General features: G+C 45.4%; 1 protein-coding gene across 3 annotated transcripts in view; it reads right to left on the minus strand.

Moving 5' to 3' along the window:
- Nucleotides 1-21,513, minus strand: part of TBC1D2B (TBC1 domain family member 2B) — a 75,030-nt gene that overhangs the window by 21,412 nt on the left and 32,105 nt on the right. For all 3 annotated transcript variants that reach the window (XM_064382955.1, XM_021668244.2, XM_012457709.3), the window contains exons 4-6: nucleotides 8,896-9,059; nucleotides 6,923-7,167; nucleotides 5,841-6,221 (exon numbers count right to left, since the gene is read on the minus strand). In XM_064382955.1, the coding sequence (XP_064239025.1) occupies nucleotides 5,841-6,221; nucleotides 6,923-7,167; nucleotides 8,896-9,059 (790 nt within the window). The remainder of the gene's footprint in view (nucleotides 1-5,840; nucleotides 6,222-6,922; nucleotides 7,168-8,895; nucleotides 9,060-21,513) is intronic.

Genomic DNA, 21,513 nt, shown 5'->3' on the forward strand with positions numbered 1-21,513 from the left:
ATTTTCTGTAGGTTATAATCATCACATCGATTTTACTGAGCCATCGATTTTATGTAAAAAAAGGCTACACACATATACAAAAGCCTTTAACTAAAAATCACTCTTAATAACAAATCCTACGACCTGCAATGTGTTAGGCGCATAAGAGAACAAATGTTCTTCAATAGTGAAAAATTTCAAACTTACAGAAGAGTTGAAAGAAAAGTACAATGAACACAATACAGCCTTCCCCTAAATTGGCCACTTCTTAACCTTTGCCTATTTGTTTTCTGTCTCTAAAAGAACAGAACAAGCTGGGGAGGAGTTCTGCCGAGTCCAACTATAGAGAGCAGGTCGGGCCAGGGCAGATGTCACGTTGGCGTCAGGCCTTGAAACTACAAGCAAGAAAGCTGAAAGGAGCCAGCAGCAAGAGAAAGCAAAGCAGCAAGAGAAAGCAAAGCAGCAAGGGGGCGAGGCATTTTCATGTAAAACACTGAAACTAAAGCTCCGGAAACTTCCTCTGACTCTCCTAATAATAAAAACAATGAACTGAAGAAGCCGCTAAGGATACTAATCAGAATCATCTCTGAGGCAGTGACTTCCAAATATTCTTTACAAATTCAGTCTTTTATAAATGTGCCCCCTTTCCCCTCCCTGCTTCTAATTATTTTTCTTTTATAATGTGACAGGCTGGTATGTGAGGTTCCTGATCTCCCAATCCTAGAAGAAATTATGTTGGAGACAGCTCAAAGGGTAGGCCAGGGTAGTCAAGACAGACTCCTGTGATGCCACAGGCAGGAGACTGCTGCCACTCCCCAGAGATGCAGCTACAGAAATTCCCCATGGCCAAACAAGAAACTACCACAGGATTATACTGTTCCCCCATAAAATGCAGAAGAACTGAAAATAATTCAATAGTCCCTTTAATCACTAACATTTATGGAGCACTTGTGATGGCATACAGGTGTCCTGTGCTAGGCATGTGGGATTCCTAATCTTGTTTAAAACTCACAACTCTTAGGCAGCCATTCTCACCATCTTTATTTTTGAGGTGAAGAACTGAGCCATAGACGGCTGCCCAATTACTGTCTAGGCTGCAAATCAGACTTCTGAGAGCCAGGCCAGTGGGCTCTTAGCTCCATGGTCTCAGGTCCCTGACTCCCATTAGAATGTTGACAGGCATCATACTCAGCTTCAGCAAGACCATATAATGACAAGTACTTGAAATGAATGTTGGACTTCCTTTTTTTTTTTTTGTTTTTAGAAACAAGGTTGTCGGGGCATGGTGACTCATGTCTATAATAAGAGCACTTTAGGAGGCCAAGGCAGGAGGATTACTTGAGGACAGGAATTTGAGACCAGCCTGGCTAACATGGTGAAACCCTGTCTCTACTACAAATACAAAACATTAGCCAAGCATTGTAGGGTACGCCTGTAGTCCCAGCTACCCTTCCTGAGGCATGAGAATCACTTGAACCAAGGAGGCAGAGGCTGCAGTGAGCCAAGATCATGCCACTGCACTCCAACCTTGGTGACACAGTGAGACTTTGTATCGAGAGAGAGAGAGAGAGACAGACACAGGGTCTCCATCTGTTGCCCAGGCTAGAGTACGGTAGCAGGGTCATAGCTCACTGCAGCCTTCAACTCCTGGGCATAAGTGATCCTCCCACCTCAGCCTCCTGAGTAGCTAGGACCACAGGCATGGCCACCACACTCGGCTACCTTTTTCTGTAGACATGGGGACTCACTATGTTGGCCAGGCTGGTCTCAAACTCTTGGCCTTAAGTGATCCTCTTGCCTCGGCCTCCCAAAGCATCTGGCCAAAGGTCTCATATTTGGAAACATTAAGCAAACACATTACTCAAAGGCAGGGCAGCCAAAGGAAGGCAGGCTGGACGGCAACTGAAGAAAACACTCAACAGTGATGGATAGAGACTGAGTGACACAAAGTGGGTCAGTGGAAGCAAGTAACATCAGCTGCCATGTCTGTCTTTAACTTAAAATTTGTGTCACAGTCTCAGTCAGTCCTGATTATTTATATTATGGACACTTTCTCTAGAATGATGATGACGACCACAGCAATAACAACGTCCAACAGTGAAGACCCTATGAGGAGCCAGACACTGCGTGAGGGAGGGTGCTATGTGGATTACCGCCTGTAACCCTTACAATACCTATGAGGAAAATAAGCACTGCTCCACAGATAAACACACAGAGGCAGAGACATGAAGTCACCTGCCCAAGTCAGAGGTGCTACGTGGCAATCTGGGTTTGAATCCAACCACGGCTGGCTCCAGAGGCCATGCTCAATGTAAAGCGTCACCCCACCTGTTCCACATCCCCTTCCGTCCTGGTGTGTGTTCCAGCTGTCATTCTGCTTTTCTGTCTGTGCCTCTAAATCAAACTGTGGGGCCCAGGACTTGTGTGCCTGTGTACCCCTGCAGAGTAAATGGCTGGGCACACAGCTGGCTGGATGAATAGATGAGCTGAAGAAGTGCAGGCATGGAGGTATTCACGGAACAGCAAATGCAGGAAGAAAGACAAGGATGAAGATAATACATCCTTTGTGCTATCACAAAGGACGGACAACCCTGAAATCGCTAATGACAGCAACATGGAAGTGCTGGGGCCATAATGCTGAACGGAACAAGACGAAAGTCCATCTACTTCAACAATGAAAGAATTATGGGAACACAGAAAAGGGCTGGAAGGAAACATGGAAAAATAATGACTTAAATCACCAGGGCGGCAAAATCCTGGGAGCAATGTTAATCCTGCCTCAGAATACTATAGGAACACAAAGTAACCATGCACTAGACCACACCAAAAAAAGTTAGCAAATCCCAATGGCAGAAATCTTTACAGGCCACATCCACTGACAATAAAGCATGAAAACTGGTCAAGAACAGCAATAACAAAAAAGATATATAAAAATATCTTTAAAAATACACAAAAATATACTTTAAATAAATATATCTTAAATATATATATTTTTTCTAACTAGACATTTTAAATTTGGAATCAGAAGAACGAATCAGTATTTCTTCTTCATCCTCATCCTGTCTAGAGCTGAAGGGCTATGAGAGAACACACAGGAGAACACCCACTTCTGTCAAAGCGCTCCCGCTTTCTCCCTGGAGCCTTTCCAGTTCTCCCAGCGCCACTGCAGAGGAGCCCTGCATGAGGCGTGAACACCTTTTCCAGTTCTCCCAGCGCCACTGCAGAGGAGCCCTGCATGAGGCGTGAACACCTTCTGCACCGCAGAGGGACCCTCAGCACTGGCAATAGCACGGCAGCGTCAGAAAGCATGAGGCCACGGACCCAGGCCGGCCTCAACTGTCTCCCTGGAATCCACCCAACCACGGCTTTGCCGCTTCATCAGCTGCTTCATCAGCTATCACCACTTAACCTCAAAGTTGTGATGTCTTGGAGCCACAGGCTTGTTAAGTTGTTAAAAACTGTTAAACTTGTTAAACTGAGGAATGTTGGAGAAACAAAACTTCATGCAGATTCAAAACCACTCCACCCATTATGCTGCAAAAGAAAAGAGGAAAAGAGGAGGGAATGTCCTGTTCTGATCGGCATCAGGTGTCCTATTCTGATTGTATCCTGATTAGCTCGGTTAGCTGTCTCCAGGAGCCGGGCAGTCTCAACAGCCAGAAGGCACACTCCACACACACCCTGGCTCACTCCCTGGGAAAACTTGCTCCACACGCCTCGCCCACTGCCGAGTGCCACGCATGCCCTGGAAACCCACCACTATAGTTTTGTTCTACACACTACAGAAATCGACACACTTCCAAAAATCTTCAGCTGTCAGCTGTGCAGGATGGCTCAAGCCTGTAATCTCAGCGTTCCGAAGCCAAGGCAGGCGGATCACTTGGGCTCAGGAGTTCAAGACCAGTCTGGGCAACACAGCAAAACTCTGTCTCTACTAAAAATACCAAAATTAGCCAGGTATGGTAATGCGAGCCTCTAGTCCCAGCAACTCAGGAGGCTGAGGCTAAAGGATTTCTTGAGCAGGGGAGGTTAAGGCTGCAGAGAGCTGAGATTGAACCACTGCATTCCAGCCTGGGCAACAGAGCAAGACCCTGCCTCAAATAAGTAAATAAATACATGAAAATAAAAATTTTTGCTCTCATTAAGTAATCGCAAAATGTGTATTATTGATAGGTGTATATTTAGGGTCATGTATATTCAATGTTGTGTACATTTTAAAAAAAACAACTTCTACTGGCAACACTAACCAAGACCTCTTATTTTTTTTTAAAAAAAAAAAAAAGGGTATTTTTTTTTTTTCTTGCAACGAGGTCTCGCTTTATCATCCAGGCTGGAGTGCAGTGGTAGGATCTCAACTCACTGTAGCCTTGCTCCGCTCTCCAGGGCTCAAGCAATCAGCCTCTTGAGTAGATGGAACTACAAGTACAGGTCACCATGCCTGGCTCTTTCTTTTTTTGGAGAGACAAGGGTTTCACCATGTTGCCTACGCTGATCTCAAACTCCTGGGCTCAAGCAATGTGCCCACCTCGGTCACCCAAAGTGCTGCTATCACAGGCATGAGCCACCATGCTTGGCCAGCCATTTTTTTTAAACAGTAGGCGTAAGTATAAAGTACTGAGACCAGAGGTTCTATTGTCATTTTAGATTTTCTCATTCATAAATCCTCTGGCCTCACATATCCAGTGGGTGTTGTCAGTCAGAAGTGGTCACTATGGGGACCATGTACATATTCCAGCCATGCTGCCACGATTTTTGTTTTAACTTCTGTTTTGGAATTATCTTCAGAGTCCCTAGCATGCCCATCATTCTCTCACTCAATGCATTGACAATGCCTGAAAGGTACTGCTAAGCAGGAAGCAAATGCTCAGTAACAACCTGGACAGCAGCAAACCTCTGTTCTCCAAGGACAAGCTCCATCTGGAGCCAAACACCCTTGGAGACATATTATTTGCAAGAAGAAGGGGGCCAGGTGAGGGACGCCTTGGGGCTAGGTGAGACCAGTAGCTACAGACATGTCTGGGGTCTGCTGGGGTCAATGGGCTATACTTGATACCCCATGTCCTGGGGGCCACTTGTCCATCTGAAACCTCTCCAACAGAGTCTCAAGAACTGGTGGCAGCAGGAATGTTATGATCTTCCCTGTGACCTCCCCTCTGGACCAGCAGGCTTCTCTAACAGCAAGAAGAGAAATGCAGGCTGCCCCACCGCCTCCCACAAGTGCTGTGTGTTCCTCCTACCGCATCAGCTGGTCACCACCCCAGGCATGACTCGGAGAGTCACTTCTGTTCAGGAAACAGCCTCCCACCTTGAGGGCTATCCCAGAGAGGGACACTTCCTTCTAAGTGTCAGGACCCTCCCACCCTGGGTATTGGGGGCACTGACTCTGAAGAGGCCCCGACCAGGCCTCCTTGGAAGCTGGAGTCTGCTTCCCCAGCTAACCCTATAATAGCTGTTGGGAACAATGCCCCAAATCAGGCACCCACTAGGTCCTGCAGCAAGCTATACAAATCAAGTTTGCATGTGCTTTCATGTACACAGGAGGGGCAAGAAACAGCCTCCATATGTTACATAGGATAATGAAGTCCTAAGGGTGGTATACACAGAAAAAAAGTCTCAGTTGCCTGAAAGCAAGTGAGGGGAAAGATTCGAAACTGCTCCAAGCAGCAGCAAGGGTTTCCTTTCCTAGGAAGCTCCACAGAAAATTAACGATTATTTGATGATAAGTCCTATTATACTTGTGGGGAAAAAAAAGGGTGTGCAACTGTTCTGCCATCACACCAATCAGCTCACAGAGGCCTGGCCTCTAGGGTGACATTGGTGGTCTCTCATGCCAATCACCAGAAACCCTGCCCTGCTCTTACTTTCAGCCTGTCCAGTTCCAGCTGGTCCCTGCCAACAGGTGTGGTGGAAGGGGAGCCAGGTGCCGTGGTCAGAGGCCCGCTGCCATCGCCCTCGCTGAGCTTGATGATGACCTCGTCCTTGGCTTGGATGGTCTCCATCAGCATCCCCAGCTGCTCGTTGAGCTCGCCCACTTTGCTCTTCAGCGTCCTCACTTCCTGCTGAAGACTCTCCTTTTCCAGGTTGAACCTCTCCACCTGGTTGGTGAGGCCCAGAATCTGATCATCCTTTTGGTACAGAAGCTCAAGCGTGTCCTTTGGGACCCCCTCGCAGAGCCGGCTGCTAGTGAAATACTTGTCATACTGGGATGACCGGACTGTCTGCTGGAGCAGCCGAACAAGCTCCTGGGAGCCAAAAGGAGAATGGAGTGGAGGTGAGGAGAGCGAGGAGAGGAGGAAAAGAACAAATCATCACATGGAGCAATTGTCAGAATTTGAGGAAATGTAGAAACTTTACTGGAAACATTTTAATACTGAACTTCCTCTTGAAGGATCTCAAATATAGAAAAAAAAAATTTACTCCATAAAGACTGTCTGTAGAGAACAGTAATAGGAAACAAGAAATAATGGACTTGCCCACTGTAATTAGTTAGCAATGGTGTCCAGTAAATGTTATGGATATTAAAAAATCTGTGCTCTGAGAGTCACTGAACTGCTGAACAGTTAAGTGTAATTAGAGCTGATTAGCTCAGGAAACTGTTGTTGATGCAGAAAGTCTTCTTAACGACTGTTAAAGAACTCTGGGCTGAAACTGTGTTTAGGGAGATTCAGTCTTGGGGCAGGACTGGCTGGAGGTGCAGACAGTAACCTCCCGAGTCCTCCTTTCTTCACCCTCCTTACAAATATAAACACCTCTGAACCAATGATCAAGCACAGCAGCCATGCCTAGGATGCTGGCCCTGGCAGTATGAAACCTCCAGGGAAAAGCAACTTTTGGGAAACAAAGCTGTCCCCGGAAAGATACAGGGAAATACAGATTGGGCTTTACTCCTCCCGCCCTTGGCCTGCTGATGTGGGGTAAGACAGAAGCCAGAAGAAGAAGTTACCTTCTGACTGGACAGGTCTTTCTTTAACCGTTCCAGCTCTTCCTGCTGGCTCTGGACCTGCAGTTGCATTTCGGAGGCCGGCTTCCTGACGCTGATGCTGACACTGCCACTGCCTGGCGTGCCTTCACTTGAAGGATCACCACTGCTGTGACGATTTCTGTATGACCCAATTATGTCTTTCAGAGGGCGCTTTCCTTTGTAAGGGTTACGTCCAAAATCAAAGGGGAATCCTGAGCCAGTTACTCCTACACGAAAATAAAACTTGTGTTTTAAATACAAGCCACATCTTCCTTTTGGAAACTATAACAAAATAAAGCATCTTCACAAATCATCCTCAAAGGAGTTTGGCATTCCCCACCTTGAGAACCCGAGGAGATTGATGACTCTGCCCCCACCGCATTCTAGATAGTAACCAACATGCTTCAGCCAAAGATGACTGATTCCCCCCACTGGATCCTTCCTTGGAAGACTCTAGCACAGGATCACTTTTAATGGAAAACGAAGACATAGTAAACATCCTTGGCTTCCCATTTTTGCTAGAATTAGGTATAAGGTGGAATTTCAAAATTATTTATTATTTCATGTTTAAAACATCAATATTCTCTTAATGAATTAATCTACAATTGTGGACGGGCACAGAGGCTCATTCCTGTAATCCAAGTACTTTGGGAGACCGAGGTGGGTGGATCACCTGAGGTCAAGAGTTTAAGACCAGCCTGGGCAACGCGGTAAAACCCCATCTCTCCTAAAAACACAAAAATTAGCTGGGCATGGTGCCGCGTGCCTGTGATCCCAGCTACTCAGGAGGCTGAGGCAGGAGAACATTTGAACCCGGGAGACAGAAGTTGCGGTGAGCTGAGACTGCACCACTGCACTGCAGCCTGGGTGACAGAGCAAGACTCCGTCTCAAAGATAAATAAATAAATAAATCTAGGATCGTAAATGACTGTTAAAAGCATCTGGCAAAAGGCTGATGGAGAAAGTAATGAATGGACCAGAAAGACAGCCCTAAGCCTTGATCAATCTTAATATGATGAGAGAAACCATGATGTGGCTTCAGATGCGATGCAATAGGAAGCACACAGCACCTCCCCACCAAAACGCCATTCCTGTCCAACCAGAAGTCAACTCTGAATCTGGGCAGGCCTCGGCTCTGACTGCCAGTATACAGGAAAGCATGTTAAATGACCCCACAGAAATACAATCAGCAAACCCAGATATGGGAGACTCCTCAGCATGAAGACCAGGTTTCTTCAACAAATGTGGGAAGGGAGGGGGAAGGGAAAAGAGCCACCAAAAGAGACCTAAGCAGACATCAATTAAATATAATGTGTGGGTCTTGTTTGGATCCTCACTTGAAGAAACCAACTGTAAGCAGACACTTAGGGAACAATTAAGGAATTAAATAGTATTAAGGATTTATTATAACTATAAATATAATAAGTAAGTTGTGGTTCTAATTTTTTTAAAAGAGTCATTATGTCTTAGAGATACATACTAAAGCATTTGCAGAAGCAATGGATTAATGCTTAAAATTTAAAATAATCCAGCTGACAGTGGGTGCAGGGAGGAGCAGGAACTTAAGAGATGGAGAAGGGAGAGACCACCGTTCACGTTGTGGAAGCTGGATAACGAGTACACCAGAATTCATGAGACTGTATTCTCTTCTTTTGTGTACATTTCAAATTGCTATAAAGTTTTTTAAAATCAGTATTTCCATAAAGAGGATCATGACTTCCAAGTGCTCTATCTCCCAAAAAATTTTAAGAACCATTGGATTAGACAGTCATTTATTTCTTATAACATTTATTAAATAATTTTTCAAGCCTTTGTGTTTTAAGTTTCGCAAACAGAATGCAAACCCCCACTGGGCCTTATGCCTCTCAAAATACCTGCTAATAACGTGTCTCCCATATCACTGGTGAACAGATGGCAGTGCAGAGAATGACAGACAACAGGAAGCGTGCTGATACCTTTGTTTCCTTCGGGAGTCGGCTTCTTCTTTTCCTCCTGCACTATGGACTCCTCTAGGTCCTTAGGGGTTGGGTCTAAAAGTTCCCACTCTTCATTGGTATAAAACACAGTCCTCCGACTATCATTATGGCCCCTCCCAGGACGGAAAGAAGACATTGAATTTCTATTGGGAAAAACGATGTGTTATTAACAAAAACAAAAGTCAAGCAAAATGTAATCTCATGTATATAGGATTGGCAAAAATTAAAATATCTTATGATATCAAATGTTGGTGAGGATGTGAAGAAATGGGGATTCTTTTTTTTTTTTTTTGAGATGGAATCTCCCTCTGTTGCCAGACTGGAGTGTGGTGATGCAATCTTGGTTCACTACAACCTCTGCCTCCTGGATTCAAGCGATTCTCCTGCCTCAGCCTCCCCGAGTAGGTGGGACTATAGGCATGTGCCACTGCACCCAGCTAATTTTTTTATTTTTTATTTTTAGTAGAGACGAGGTTTCACCATGTTGGCCAGGCTGGTCTCAAACTCTTGATCTCAGGTGATCCACCCACCTCAGCCTCCCAAAGTGCTGGGATTACAGGCATGAGCCACCACGCCTGGCCGGAATGAGGATTTTTATACACTGCTGGTGGGAGTATAAACTGATATTATTACTATGGCAGAGGAACTCAGCAAGGTACTGTTAAGTTGAAGAGGTGCCTGCCCCTAACACCCAGTATTTCCTAAAAGAATTCTTACATATGTGCACAAGGAGACACAAACTAGAACATTCACTGTAGCACTGTCCGTATTAGAACAAAATGAAAAGGTACAACAACCTAGACGTTCATGAACAGGAGAATAAACTGTGACGCATTCATGAAGTACTATACACCAGTTAAAATGAATTCATTCATCCAGCAAATATTGATTGAGCCTATAACATACCAGGCACTATTCTAGATACTTGGACTATCCCAGTGAACAAAACACAGCAAGATTCTTGTTCTTGTGGAATGTACATTTCAGCTAAAGCTACATGTATCATAGGGATAAACATTTTTTAAACACTGAATAGAAAAGAAAATGGAAGAATTATAGGCACAGCATGATACTGTTTCATATCTTCAGATAATACTAATAATAGAGACTACTTATGGATGCATATATATGTAGTAAAACCATTTTTTTTAATACACACACAAATTACAATTATCGAATACAGAATATTGGCAACCTCTGTAAAGGGAAAGAAGAATAGGATCAAGAAGAGAGGATCTGGCCAGGCACAGTAGTTCACACCTGTAATCCCAGCACTTTGGGAGGCCAAGACAGGTGGATCACTTGAGGTCAGGAGTTTGAGACCAGCCTGGCCAACATGGCGAAACCCCATCTCTACTAAAAATACAAAAATTAGCCAGGTGTGGTGGCACACACCTGTAGTCCCAGCTACTCAAGAGGCTGAGGCGTAAGAATCACTTGAACCTGGGAGGTGGAGGTTGCGGTGAGCCGAGATCGCACCACTGCACTCCAGCCTGGGCAATAGAGTAAGACACTGTCACCAAAAAAAAAAAAGAGAGAGAGAGAAAGAGAGGATTTTAGTAATCTTCTGTTTTTAAAAATGCAGTAGAAATATGACGAAACTATAAAAATGAGTCATGGCTATCTGAGTAATCCATATAACTTGCCTGTGTGCTAAAGGTATTTTATTAAAAGTTTTAACAAGTAGGTTGAGATTTCTGCTTCCAGTGAAGATGGTACAACAAGGACTAGATTTACCCTCCCCAGTGAAAACTAAAGAACTGAAAAAAATGTAAAAAGGAAACCATGGTTTTCAGACGTTGGCTATCAGGCAGCACAGGACAATGGTTCTGAGAGAGGGAAAGCCAATGAGGTGAGCCCACCTTACTGCCTGGAGAGAGTTTCCAAGCTGGGGTGCAGGAAGGGGGCACCCAGGAGGAGCCCAGCATCTCTCTGAGCTGAGAAGATAGAGTGGGGAGTCTCAGGGCAGTTGCAGCTCATAGAACAGAGTACTAGAGAGAAGACAGCTGCACAACGGGAGTGTTGCAGAGATCTTAGATGGTGCCCCAAGTCTTCAACTGAGTACTGACTGGGGCTTCCATGTAAGAAAGCTATCTGAGAACAGAGAGAGAACCACCTGAGAGAAGCAAAGGAAACAATCCCTGAGCCTCACACAGGACCAGGAACAGTGCCTAGTCTCACCAGTCAGAGCAAAAAACCCCATAATTCACAGGGCTTCAGAAAGAGTACTCAGAAAGGCTGCCGACATTACCCCTAAAGTCTGCTCTCATCCTACCGAGCAAAGCTTAAAAGCAAGCTTCAAAAGGATCAAACTGTTTCTGAGTCATTTAACACATCGAAGAACAAAGCTTAAGAATATCTATAGCAATACAAAAAAAGTCCAGCACACAAAAAGGTGAAATTCACAATATCTGGTACCCAATTTTAAAAATAAGCAGGCATGCAAGAAGCGGAAAGTACAAGTCATAATGAGGAGAAAATCGATCAACAGAAACAAGTCAGAAACAATGAGTAATAAAATTAGCAGACAGGGACTCTAAAAGTCATAACTGTATTCCTGATGTTCTAGAAGCCAGAATAAAGAATGAACATCTTAGAGACATGGAAGATTCTTTTTTTAAAAAAAGATTTAAATCAAATTTCCAAAGATAAAACTACAATGCCTATGATGAAAAACATGCTAAATGGGAACAAGAGCAGACTAGACATTGCAGAAGGAAAGACTAGTGAATTTGATGAGCCTGCAATAGAAACGACCTAAAATGAAACAGACAACTGATAAAAGAAACAACAGAAGGATGGATGGAAGGACCAATGGGCCAGTCACTGAAGGAGGAGAAGGGGAGGAGATGGAATAAACGTATGTGAAGAAATAATGATCAAAAACTTTTCTAAATTTGATGAAAACTATCAATCCACAGATAAAAGAAGCTCAACAAACTTCAAGCACAAGAATCATGAAGAAAAACACTATCAAGGCATGCCATAATCAAAGTTCCTAATACAAGTAATATTTAAAGTTTTAAGTATAACCCTAATTTGCAAAAGAAATAAAGGAATAGTCCAATTTTTACAGTTAAACTGTCAAAAGGTTAAGAGGCACATGTTTGTTGTGAAGAGACATCTTAATTCATCTGAGCAGTCAGTAAGTGGAGTGGTGAGGAGAGGACATGCTCACATGAACCACCTTACTCATACGCACACACACGTATGCTTACATTCTCTTACTTAACAGATCCAAACTTACTGAATACTACTCAGCAGTAAAAGGAATTTAACATGAAAACACCAAACAATATAGATAAGTCTCCAAAAGGTTATGTTAAGTGAAAAAAGACACACAGGAGATTACACAGAGTATGATTCCATTTATATAAAAATTTTTAAAAGTCAAAGCTGGCCGGGCGCAGTGGCTCACGCCTGTAATCCCAGTACTTTGGGAGGCCAAGGCGGGCAGATCGTGAGGTCAAGGGATCGAGACCATCCTGGCCAGCATGGTGAAACCCATCACGACTAAAAATACAAATTCAGCTGGGTGTGGTGGTGTGCGCCTGTAATTCCAGCTACTCAAGAGGCTGAGGTTGGAGAATCGTTTAAACCAGGGAGTCGGAGGTTGTAGTGAGCGGAGATCGCACCACTGCACTCCAGCCTGCTGACAAAGCGAGATTCTGTCTCAAAAAATAAAAAAAGTCAAAGCTAAAAAAAAAATTAGAAAAAAAAAAAGTCAAAGCTATAGTTTCAGAAAGGAGATCCAAGGTTGCCCAGGGCCAGGGATTAAGGGACGGGATCAACTGCAAAGGAGCACGACGGACGTTTCAAAGGTGCAGAAATGTTCTATTTATCTTCATTATGCAGGTGTTTACATCACTGTGTATAATTTCTTAAATTAATCAGCCTACTCACCTAAAATAAATGAACTTATTGGAGCTAAATTATAACTCAATGAAGTTATTAAAATAAACATGCAAATAAATAAGGAGGAAGAAATGTATCATTTGCTGTTTTCTTGGGTGGATTAAAGGCAAGGAGGGAAAAGGTAGCTTTATATAGTCTGAATCAGATGATATTCTCATGTAAGATAGTCATTTCTCAATGTGTTTTTTAAAGCATATCTTTTTTCTTTTTACTTGTTCTTTAAACATTCAGAAGAATACAGAGAAATTATGTAACACACTTACGTTCTCATCACACGATCACAGTATATGAATGCATGGCCTTTTGCTAACTGCTTTAACAAAGAGTCACCAAGAACCAGCGATTATGCCTGTGTGGAACTGATACTCCCTTTCTCGTAGCTTCTTTACTTAGGACCCACAGGGAGCCGGTCAGTGACGTAAAGCATCCTGCACGTGCTACTTATGTCCTAAGTCTCTTCTGGAGCCTAGCATTGGGCCACACATCTTCACAGACAACTGCGTAGAAGGATTCTAGTCAGTTCCCCTTGTAACCCAATGAGCAAAATACTGTATAAAGTCTGATTTTATAAAAATTATCAAATTGTAGAGAAAGCTATTTCAAAACAGCTGCTCAGGAAGAAAACTCTCACAAATGCTGGCTATACTTTTGTTCATTTTTTTTGCCATGACTGGCTCATCACTTCACAGAGCACTGGCACCACCAGACCCACTGCACCATGACGTTTTGGTGGCCCTGCCTATGGCAAGGACCTCACGGCAGCCTTCTCTCGGGTGGCATGTGACGACCACCGCCGTCAATTGTAGGGGTTAAATTCTCCTTGCCCTTTGCCCTAGCTGTCCAACTGTGCTCCTGGGCTCTGGTTCCTAAAGGGTGAATGCAGGAAACAGGAATAAGGGCAGGGACACCCCCACACAGCCTGGGGAGAGAAAACAGCAATTTCAATGACAGAACTTCCTCCCACTGTGGTTTTACGTTTCCAGTCTGTCACAAGGCCCATCGTACACAGCCTGCAGCTGGCGGACAGCCTTGCTGGGGGTGTGGTGCTACTTGCCAAGTCCTGGGTAACAGAGAAATTGAATCAGGCTCAAAACCTGAAAGCCTCTTGAAGCTGAAACAGTATATAGCCAATTCCTGTTTTTGCTCTTATGTGGCAAAACTCAATTCTGGGACTGTGCAACAGGGGGTCATTACAGTGCAGACTTCTCAGACACTACCCTATCTGCTCTGGCCCACAGAGGCCTCAGTGGCAACCACGTGCCCTGCCTGTGCGCTCCACTGCAGAGTTCACAGCTGGTTTAAATGGAGGGTTTTTTTAGCTGGTGTTAGAGGCTGTTCTATGACAGTACCTGCTGTTTAAAGACCCCAGTCCCATTTGACAAATCTTTGGGAGGGCCTTCTGTGTTCTCCCAGGCATTGTGCCAGGTGCCCACCTATGAACACTCAGCTGCTCTGATCTGAAATGGAAAGTGAGGCACCACCAAGCAGCAAAACAGCACCTTGTTAGGGCCAGTGTTCAGTCAGAGCTTTTTAAACAAACACCAGCAATCTGTATCATCGTGAGGAAAACCTCTTTCCAGGTTTACATATTTCAGATGGAAGTCTGCATGGTTTAAAACGTCTAACTAACATGGTAATAACTTGCTCGACATTCGTTTGAATTCTGATAACCAGCTAGAATTTACAAGTTGACAGAATTATTGGGAAATGTTCCATCAAATCTCTTCCAAGTTAACTCCTCCACAAACCGCCTGCACGGCCAGGTTTCAGATAACACTACAACCTCTTCAGCAGGGAGATGACACTGCCCAGGCAGAGGTTTGCACTTGCCAGGACTTTGTGCACAAGAGGGAGCCAGCTACCATGGCTTCCAGCTCCCTCCCTCCCTCCAGATGACAGGCCCTATTAAGGGAAACGAAGGTTGGGGGGCAGGGAGGAGGTTGTGTGGGGGGTTTCCTCTGACTGGCAGTAGCCATCCCAACAAAGCTGACTCAGTATTTCCTCCTCTACAAATTAATTCCTCAAATATATTCTCACAAGGGCACAGAGACATATGTACAAGGATATGAGAATAATTCTATTTGAAATGACAGAAAAGTAGAAACAAGCAGATGTCTGTGGCTAGGAAACAGCTTAAATAAATTCGGGCACATTCCTATAACTGAATTCTATTAGAACAAGAGCTCTAGTGAGGACTAGCAAGTTCAGACATTCCAGATAAGTGCCTATATGATGTCTCAGCTCAAAGGGGCACGGCAGGTGGCCCTACACTCCCCACCACTGCCAACGCCTCTTGACCCATCTGCAGGTGAGAGCACAGCTTTGGTGTAAGTGGGCCTCATGACATGGTAAATATAGAGAAGGCAAGTCCAAGGGAAGAGTGAGTGGAATTCTAAGTCACTGAAGTAGCTCTGCACTGACACAGTGGATACTGTTCGATCCCTCTGTGTAAGTCACATACACACATGGCAAAGTTCAGGGTGCAGACATAAGCACCTTCAGTTCTAGTGGTGACTACTGGGAAGTGGACTTAGAAGGACATTCACTTGTAACTGTGCACCCCTCAGCAATGGTTAATTTTTCTTTTTGTATGCATGCATGTCTTTTGCAATAAAGTACAAACACACAAGCAGGAAAGCAGGCCAAATAAGGAAGCTGTCGGATGACAGGCCTGCAAGCCAGAGGTCACTTGCTACGGTTTCAATGTCCCCTCCAAAACTCTTGTTGAAATGTAATTGTCATTATGATGGTATTGAGACGTGAGACCATTAAGAGGTGATTAGGCCATGAAGGCTCAGTCTTCACAAATGGATTAACGCTGTTATCTAGGGAGTGGGCCTAGATTCAACCACAGAAGAGGAGACTGCGAGTGGAGTGGCCGGGGAAGCAGAGATTAGAGCAAGGCAGCCAGAGGCCAAGGAATGCCAGCAGCCACCAGAAGCTGGAAGAGGCCAGAAACCAACTCTGCCCTGGAGCCTCTGAAGAAACCAGTCCTGCTGACACCTTCACTTAGGCCTAGTGAAGCTGATTTTGAACTTCCAGCCTCCCAAACTATCAAAGAATAAATATGTATTGTTTTAAGCCACCAAGTTTATGGTCACTTGTTACAGCGGCCAGAGCAAATTAATGCAGTCACTCTAATAAGCTACGCCCTTCAAACCAAGGGCTTAGAGAGCCTGCTTTCTGTTGTAGTCCAGGCTTCAGCTGGCATTCAAGTTTGGAGCATTAACGCCCAAAGTTAGAATATATTTACTTCTGATACGATGTCTTTTGGTCCTCAGGATCTGGGAGGGTGTCATCAGAAAGACCCTTTCCAAAATACTCTAGACATCTACCTGGACAGATGAGTACATCATCCTTCTAAGACGGTAGAGCAAACACCTAATAAACATGCACAGCCTCAAAGAAACCAAACATCTAAGAAACGATACTCTTACTATAGAACTTCGACATGTACAGCTCCACAGGTTCCCTACTGCCCAAAGGGCAGACACCCCCACTCCTTCACCCCGGGGCTCCCTGGCCTTCTCAGCTCCTCTTCTATCTTCACCCACTTAGCACCCTACGCAGCTAGCACCTGAACCCACGCCACTCGTGAGACACACCTGTCCTGACTTCTTCGCCTCTGCACAGCTGTCCTGGCACTTACAGTTCCCTTTGGCCAGTCCCTCTCCATCTCTCAAGCCCTTTAAGCCAAAACTCATCTTCACAGCAAAACCATCACTCTTCCTCCAATTGGTGCTAGACACCCACTATGTGCCAGGCAGTGTGAGGTGTTGGCATAAACCACAAGACAGACAGGGCCCCTGCCACCATGGAGCTCCCAGCCTTGCAAGGGAGCTGGACCACAGACAAGTACACAAAGAGAAACTACCGGTGGTGGGGAGGGCTGTGAGAGAGCAGCACGGCAGTGCAGAGTGGGAGGAAAAAGGAAGGCCTCTCTGAAGAACGAGCAGAAGTAACCGGAGAAGAGAGCCCTCCCTGCAAAGGGACAGCCTGAGGCGGGGCCTGTCAGGAAGATGATACGTCGGAAGAACTGAAAGAAGTCAAGTGGGCCTCCAGCAGAAGAAATGCCAGGGTCAGACCCCATGGGTCCCTGAAGGCCATGTTCCATGGCATAGCCTTCAGCCTAAGGCAATGAGAAGCCTCTGAAAGTCTGAGCCAGTGGACTGAATTGACTCCAATACCTTAGAATTGGATCCCTGCAAAGGCGGACCCAGGACTGGCAGAGGATACGGACACGTGCCCCTCCTCAGCGCCCAACGCTAAAAACAACAGGAGACATGGCCCAGTTGCTCCCTTAGTGGCCCTGGACAAGACACTGAAGTTCTCAGAGCCTTGGCTTCCCATGGTGTCATGGTGTTACCATGGAGTCATGGTGAAGGTTTCTGAGTCTACAGGCCAAAGCCACTGCTCCTCTCCTGACCGCAGTGATTTCCATGGAACAGTGTCCTGCAGCGGCAGCCCTTCTGATAGGTGGGGCCCTGGGAGCGTGTGAACGGATCGAGACCAGGAGGACTGCTGGGACACAACTGCTAAGCACAACCTCACGCTCCTGGGAGCTGTCAGAGAAGACCAGGCGCCAATGCGGCAACACACACACAGCAAGCCCAACTTCCTGCAACTGCTCAAACTCCACGGGCCCAAGAGCAAGTCGCCTTCCTTACTGCTTCCTTCTCCAGAAGGCCTGGCTTAAAAACATCAGTGTGAGGCAGCAGCACGGTGACTACATGCCTTGTCTTTCAGGGCAGACAGAAGCTGTGCCTTCCAACAAGGACAATCACAAATACCACATTACGGCTCCCACCTCCCACACACACTGAAAACACACGTAGCCGCCACAGGGGCTCCTGATGTGCGCTCACACATGTGCTTACACATGTGCGTTCTCACTCATGCTTGCACACGCCCACCCTTGAGCATGCACATACACACCTGGACTGGCCAGAATTTCAGCAGAGACCTAGTTCCTTCTTCACCTGTGTGATCTGGACTGTTGATAAGTTAAATGAAAAATGTGGTTAAACCAGGAATCCATATAAAAGGAACTTAGAAGAAACACATGCACCTGTAAAGGTGTAGGTAAATGTGCACTCATCTGCCAGTCTACCGATACAGGCCAGCCAAAGCCTCTTCTTAGAATATGGGGATACTGGGCATGGTGACACGTGCCTACAGCTCCAGCTACTTGGGGGGCTGAGGTGTGAGGATCACCTGAGCCCAGAAGTTCAAGGTTCAGTAAGCCAAGATTGTGCACTACATGCCAGCCTGAGTGACAAAGTAGAGACCCTGTCTCAAATAAAGAAGGGAGAGGAGAGGAAGGGGAGGGGAGGGGAGAGGAAGGGAAGGGGAGGGGAGGGGAGGGGAGGGGAGGGGAGGGGAGGGGAGGGGAGGGGAGGGGAGGGGAGGGGAGGGGAGGGGAGGGGAGGGGAGGGGAGGGGAGGGGAGGGGAGGGGAGGGGAGGGGAGGGGAGTGGGGGAGGGGGATAAATCTGGAGATACTAACTGCAGTTCTCTGTTTTCTTTCCTGGGTAAATCACACCCATTAAGACAACAGCTAACTTTCCCAATTTTGTTTTGTTTCTTATTAAAAAGTGGAACAAGGCCTAACAGTTGTGAAACAATCTAAGCATAAAATCTTACAGGCTTTTACATTTTTTTTATTTGATTTTTCACAACCATGTGACCCATATCCTCATGGCAATTTTTTTAGTGACTCACCTTTATCAAATTTGCCCTAAGCATTCACCTTAATTTTTCTTAGAACAATTTCTTTTCATACTTCATGGGTTTAGTAAATATCTCATGAAATTACATAATTACAACAATAAGTACAACAAGCATTAACCAGTGAGGAACAAACCCAGCTGATTCTTGGTAGGTCTGCAGCTCAGCTGGGGGCAGCAGAGGCACAGGTGCCCTGAAGTGGCCCACTGGTCTCATGCAGTCAGTGAGGACCATGGCTCTACTGAGGAAACTTAGAATGTCAGTTCATCAGGAGAGCTAGTTAGGAGAGTTTCAACTATACTGATAAACAGAATCAACAAACCTTCATTTATCTTTTAAATCTTGACTATAATTTGGGTGGCATTTTGAGTGCATTAAAAAACACAATTTTTGAGCCATTCATTTAAAATACAGGAATCTACTTTAGGGTCACTAAAGCCTGTCTATGCACCTAAAGCATTTTATTTAAAACTTCATAAAGCATGAGATAAGTAAAAAAAAAAAAAAAAAAAAAAAAAAAAAAAAAAAAAAAGAAAGAAAAACAAGACCCATAAACAAGATTCACATGCCAATGAATAAGCACTAGTGTCTGCAGAAAGTGGTCCCACAAACCTCTGTGAAAAACAGCTTTGTCATGAGCTGTGCCTCCACCAGCAACAGCAACAACTAACCCTCACCTAGTAGTCCCTAAGGCACTGTTCTAAGCAGTTTACATGTATGAACTCATCATCATGCTATCAATCTCGTGATGTATGATTATTATCCTCCTATTACAAATGAGAAATGGAGGCACAGAGTACTAACTTGCCCAAGTTATCCAGCTACTACACGGCACGGCTGGGAGGTGAACTCAGGCAGCCTGGCTCGTAATCACTATGTTACAGGGCAAAGGCACAGCTGACAGAAGGTAACTCCTAGTGATGTTTCACCCCAAACGTTATCTGTCAGCTGTGACAGGAAGTGACAGGCATTCACTTTCCTAGGCAAGAGACACTCAGTCATCACCCTATGCTCAAGGACGTGGGAAGCACCCAGTGTTACAGGTCTGTTTCCACCTCATTCCATTATCTCATTTTGAGGGCAGATGATGCGCCTTAGGTATGAAAACCTGGTAAACAAATCGTCCCCCAAATGTGTTCTTACGATGAAAGGCGAAAGGAGCAGCACTGGGTCCCCAGTCAAGAGACCTGGGTGTGTGTTTCAACTCAGCCACATGCTTGCTATGTGATCTTGAGCAAGCCACTTAACCTCTCTAAGCCTCGACCTTCTAGAATGAAGGGAGGCTCTCAGTGGTTTTCTGACACTTTTGGGAGCACAGATTCCTTTCTTTACTGAGAAGCCCAATACTTTGAAACAGAGGAAACCAGTGGTTCTCTAGCTGCAGGTACCCAGGGAAGGCAGCCCCACTGTGCCTCCCGGCTGGCCCCTCCCCCTCCCCTGGGTGCTGGAAAATGCCTGGGACTCCATCAAATGACACAGGGCACACCAAGCAGACAGGCACATGGTGAGCAGAGGTTCTGGGGTGACGAGGAAGGCACAGAATGGCCAGAACACAGAGGCTCACAAAGTGCAAATACCAGGAAGCAGTTGCCCAAGGAAGAGACTAAAAATGTACCGTTGAGAACCTCAAATATCAGACCAAGGTGAGAATCTCAAATATCAGACCAAGGTGAGAACCTCAAATATCAGACCAAGGAGCTTGGAGCTACACCTGCAGGCTGAGGGCTACTAGCAATGCTTCTGGTGTAGGGCGATGACATGATCAGAGCTGTCTGAAGAGAGAAAACAGCAGAAAGCAGATGGACGGGAGAAGAGCAGGACCAAGAGGGTGGGGCTGTGGCCACAAGCTGGGATGAGGAAGGAAGGCAGGGCCCACCACAGTGATCACTCTCACAAGTGCTGGTCTTCTGAGGTCTCAGTACCCCTGCCATTCAGCTCCAATATAACCTATATATATCCTATATATCCCGCTCAGCTTCAATATAAACCTATGCCTTAAGAACTAAAAACACAGAAAATAACTTTTATTATACTGAATTCAACCACAAGGGTACAAAAAAGAAAGCAGTTACAGGAAAGAAGCTACTTTCTTAAACAGTGTGTCCTTGGCTAGCTTCTAAGAACACCCAGCCCCATCCTGAAAAAGCAGTGGGGCCCCTTATGGAGCTCAGCTGGTCAACTGCATAGTGACCACTGGCCTGGGCTCTACAGGACAGCAAGAAACTTACAAGTCTCCCACAATGCACTGCCACTACAACCTTTCTCTCTCTTTTAATTCCCTTTTTTCTGAGACAGGGTTTCACTCTGTCACCCAGGCTGGAGTGCAGTGGTATGAACTCGGCTCACTGAAGCCTTGACCTCCTGGCCTCAAGCGATCTTCCCACTTCAGCCTCCAAGTAGCTGGGACCACAGGCATGCACCACCACACCTAGCTAATGGAGAAACAAAATATGACATATTCATATATGGGAATATTATTTGGCCATGAAAGGAAATGAAGCACTGATACTTGCTACAACATAGATGAATCTTGAAAATATTATGCTAAGTAAAAGAAGCCAGACACAAAGGTATGTACGGTGCCATTTATATGAAATGTCCACAATAAACAAATTCATAAAACAGGGGCAGTGGCTCATGTAGTCCCAGCACTTCGGGAAGCCAAGGTGGGATTGCTTGAGCCCAGAAGTTAAGACCAGCCTGTATAAGACAGAGAGACCCCTGTCTCTATGAAAATAATTAAAATATTAGCTGGCCATGGTGGTGCACACCTGTAGTCCCAGCTACTCCAGAAGCTGAGGTAGGAGGATAGCTAGAGCCCAGGAGTTCAAGGCTGCAGTGAGCTATGATCACACAACTTTACCCCAGCCTGGGTAACAGAGCAACACCTTGTCTCAAAAAAAAAAAAAAAAATTCTTAGAGACAGAAAGTTGATTAGGAGTTGCCTACAGTTGAC

This window comes from Aotus nancymaae, unplaced genomic scaffold, assembly GCF_030222135.1.
Source record: "Aotus nancymaae isolate 86718 unplaced genomic scaffold, 86718_ANA_hifiasm-v0.15.2.pri h1tg000003l, whole genome shotgun sequence".
Taxonomy (NCBI): domain Eukaryota; kingdom Metazoa; phylum Chordata; class Mammalia; order Primates; family Aotidae; genus Aotus; species Aotus nancymaae.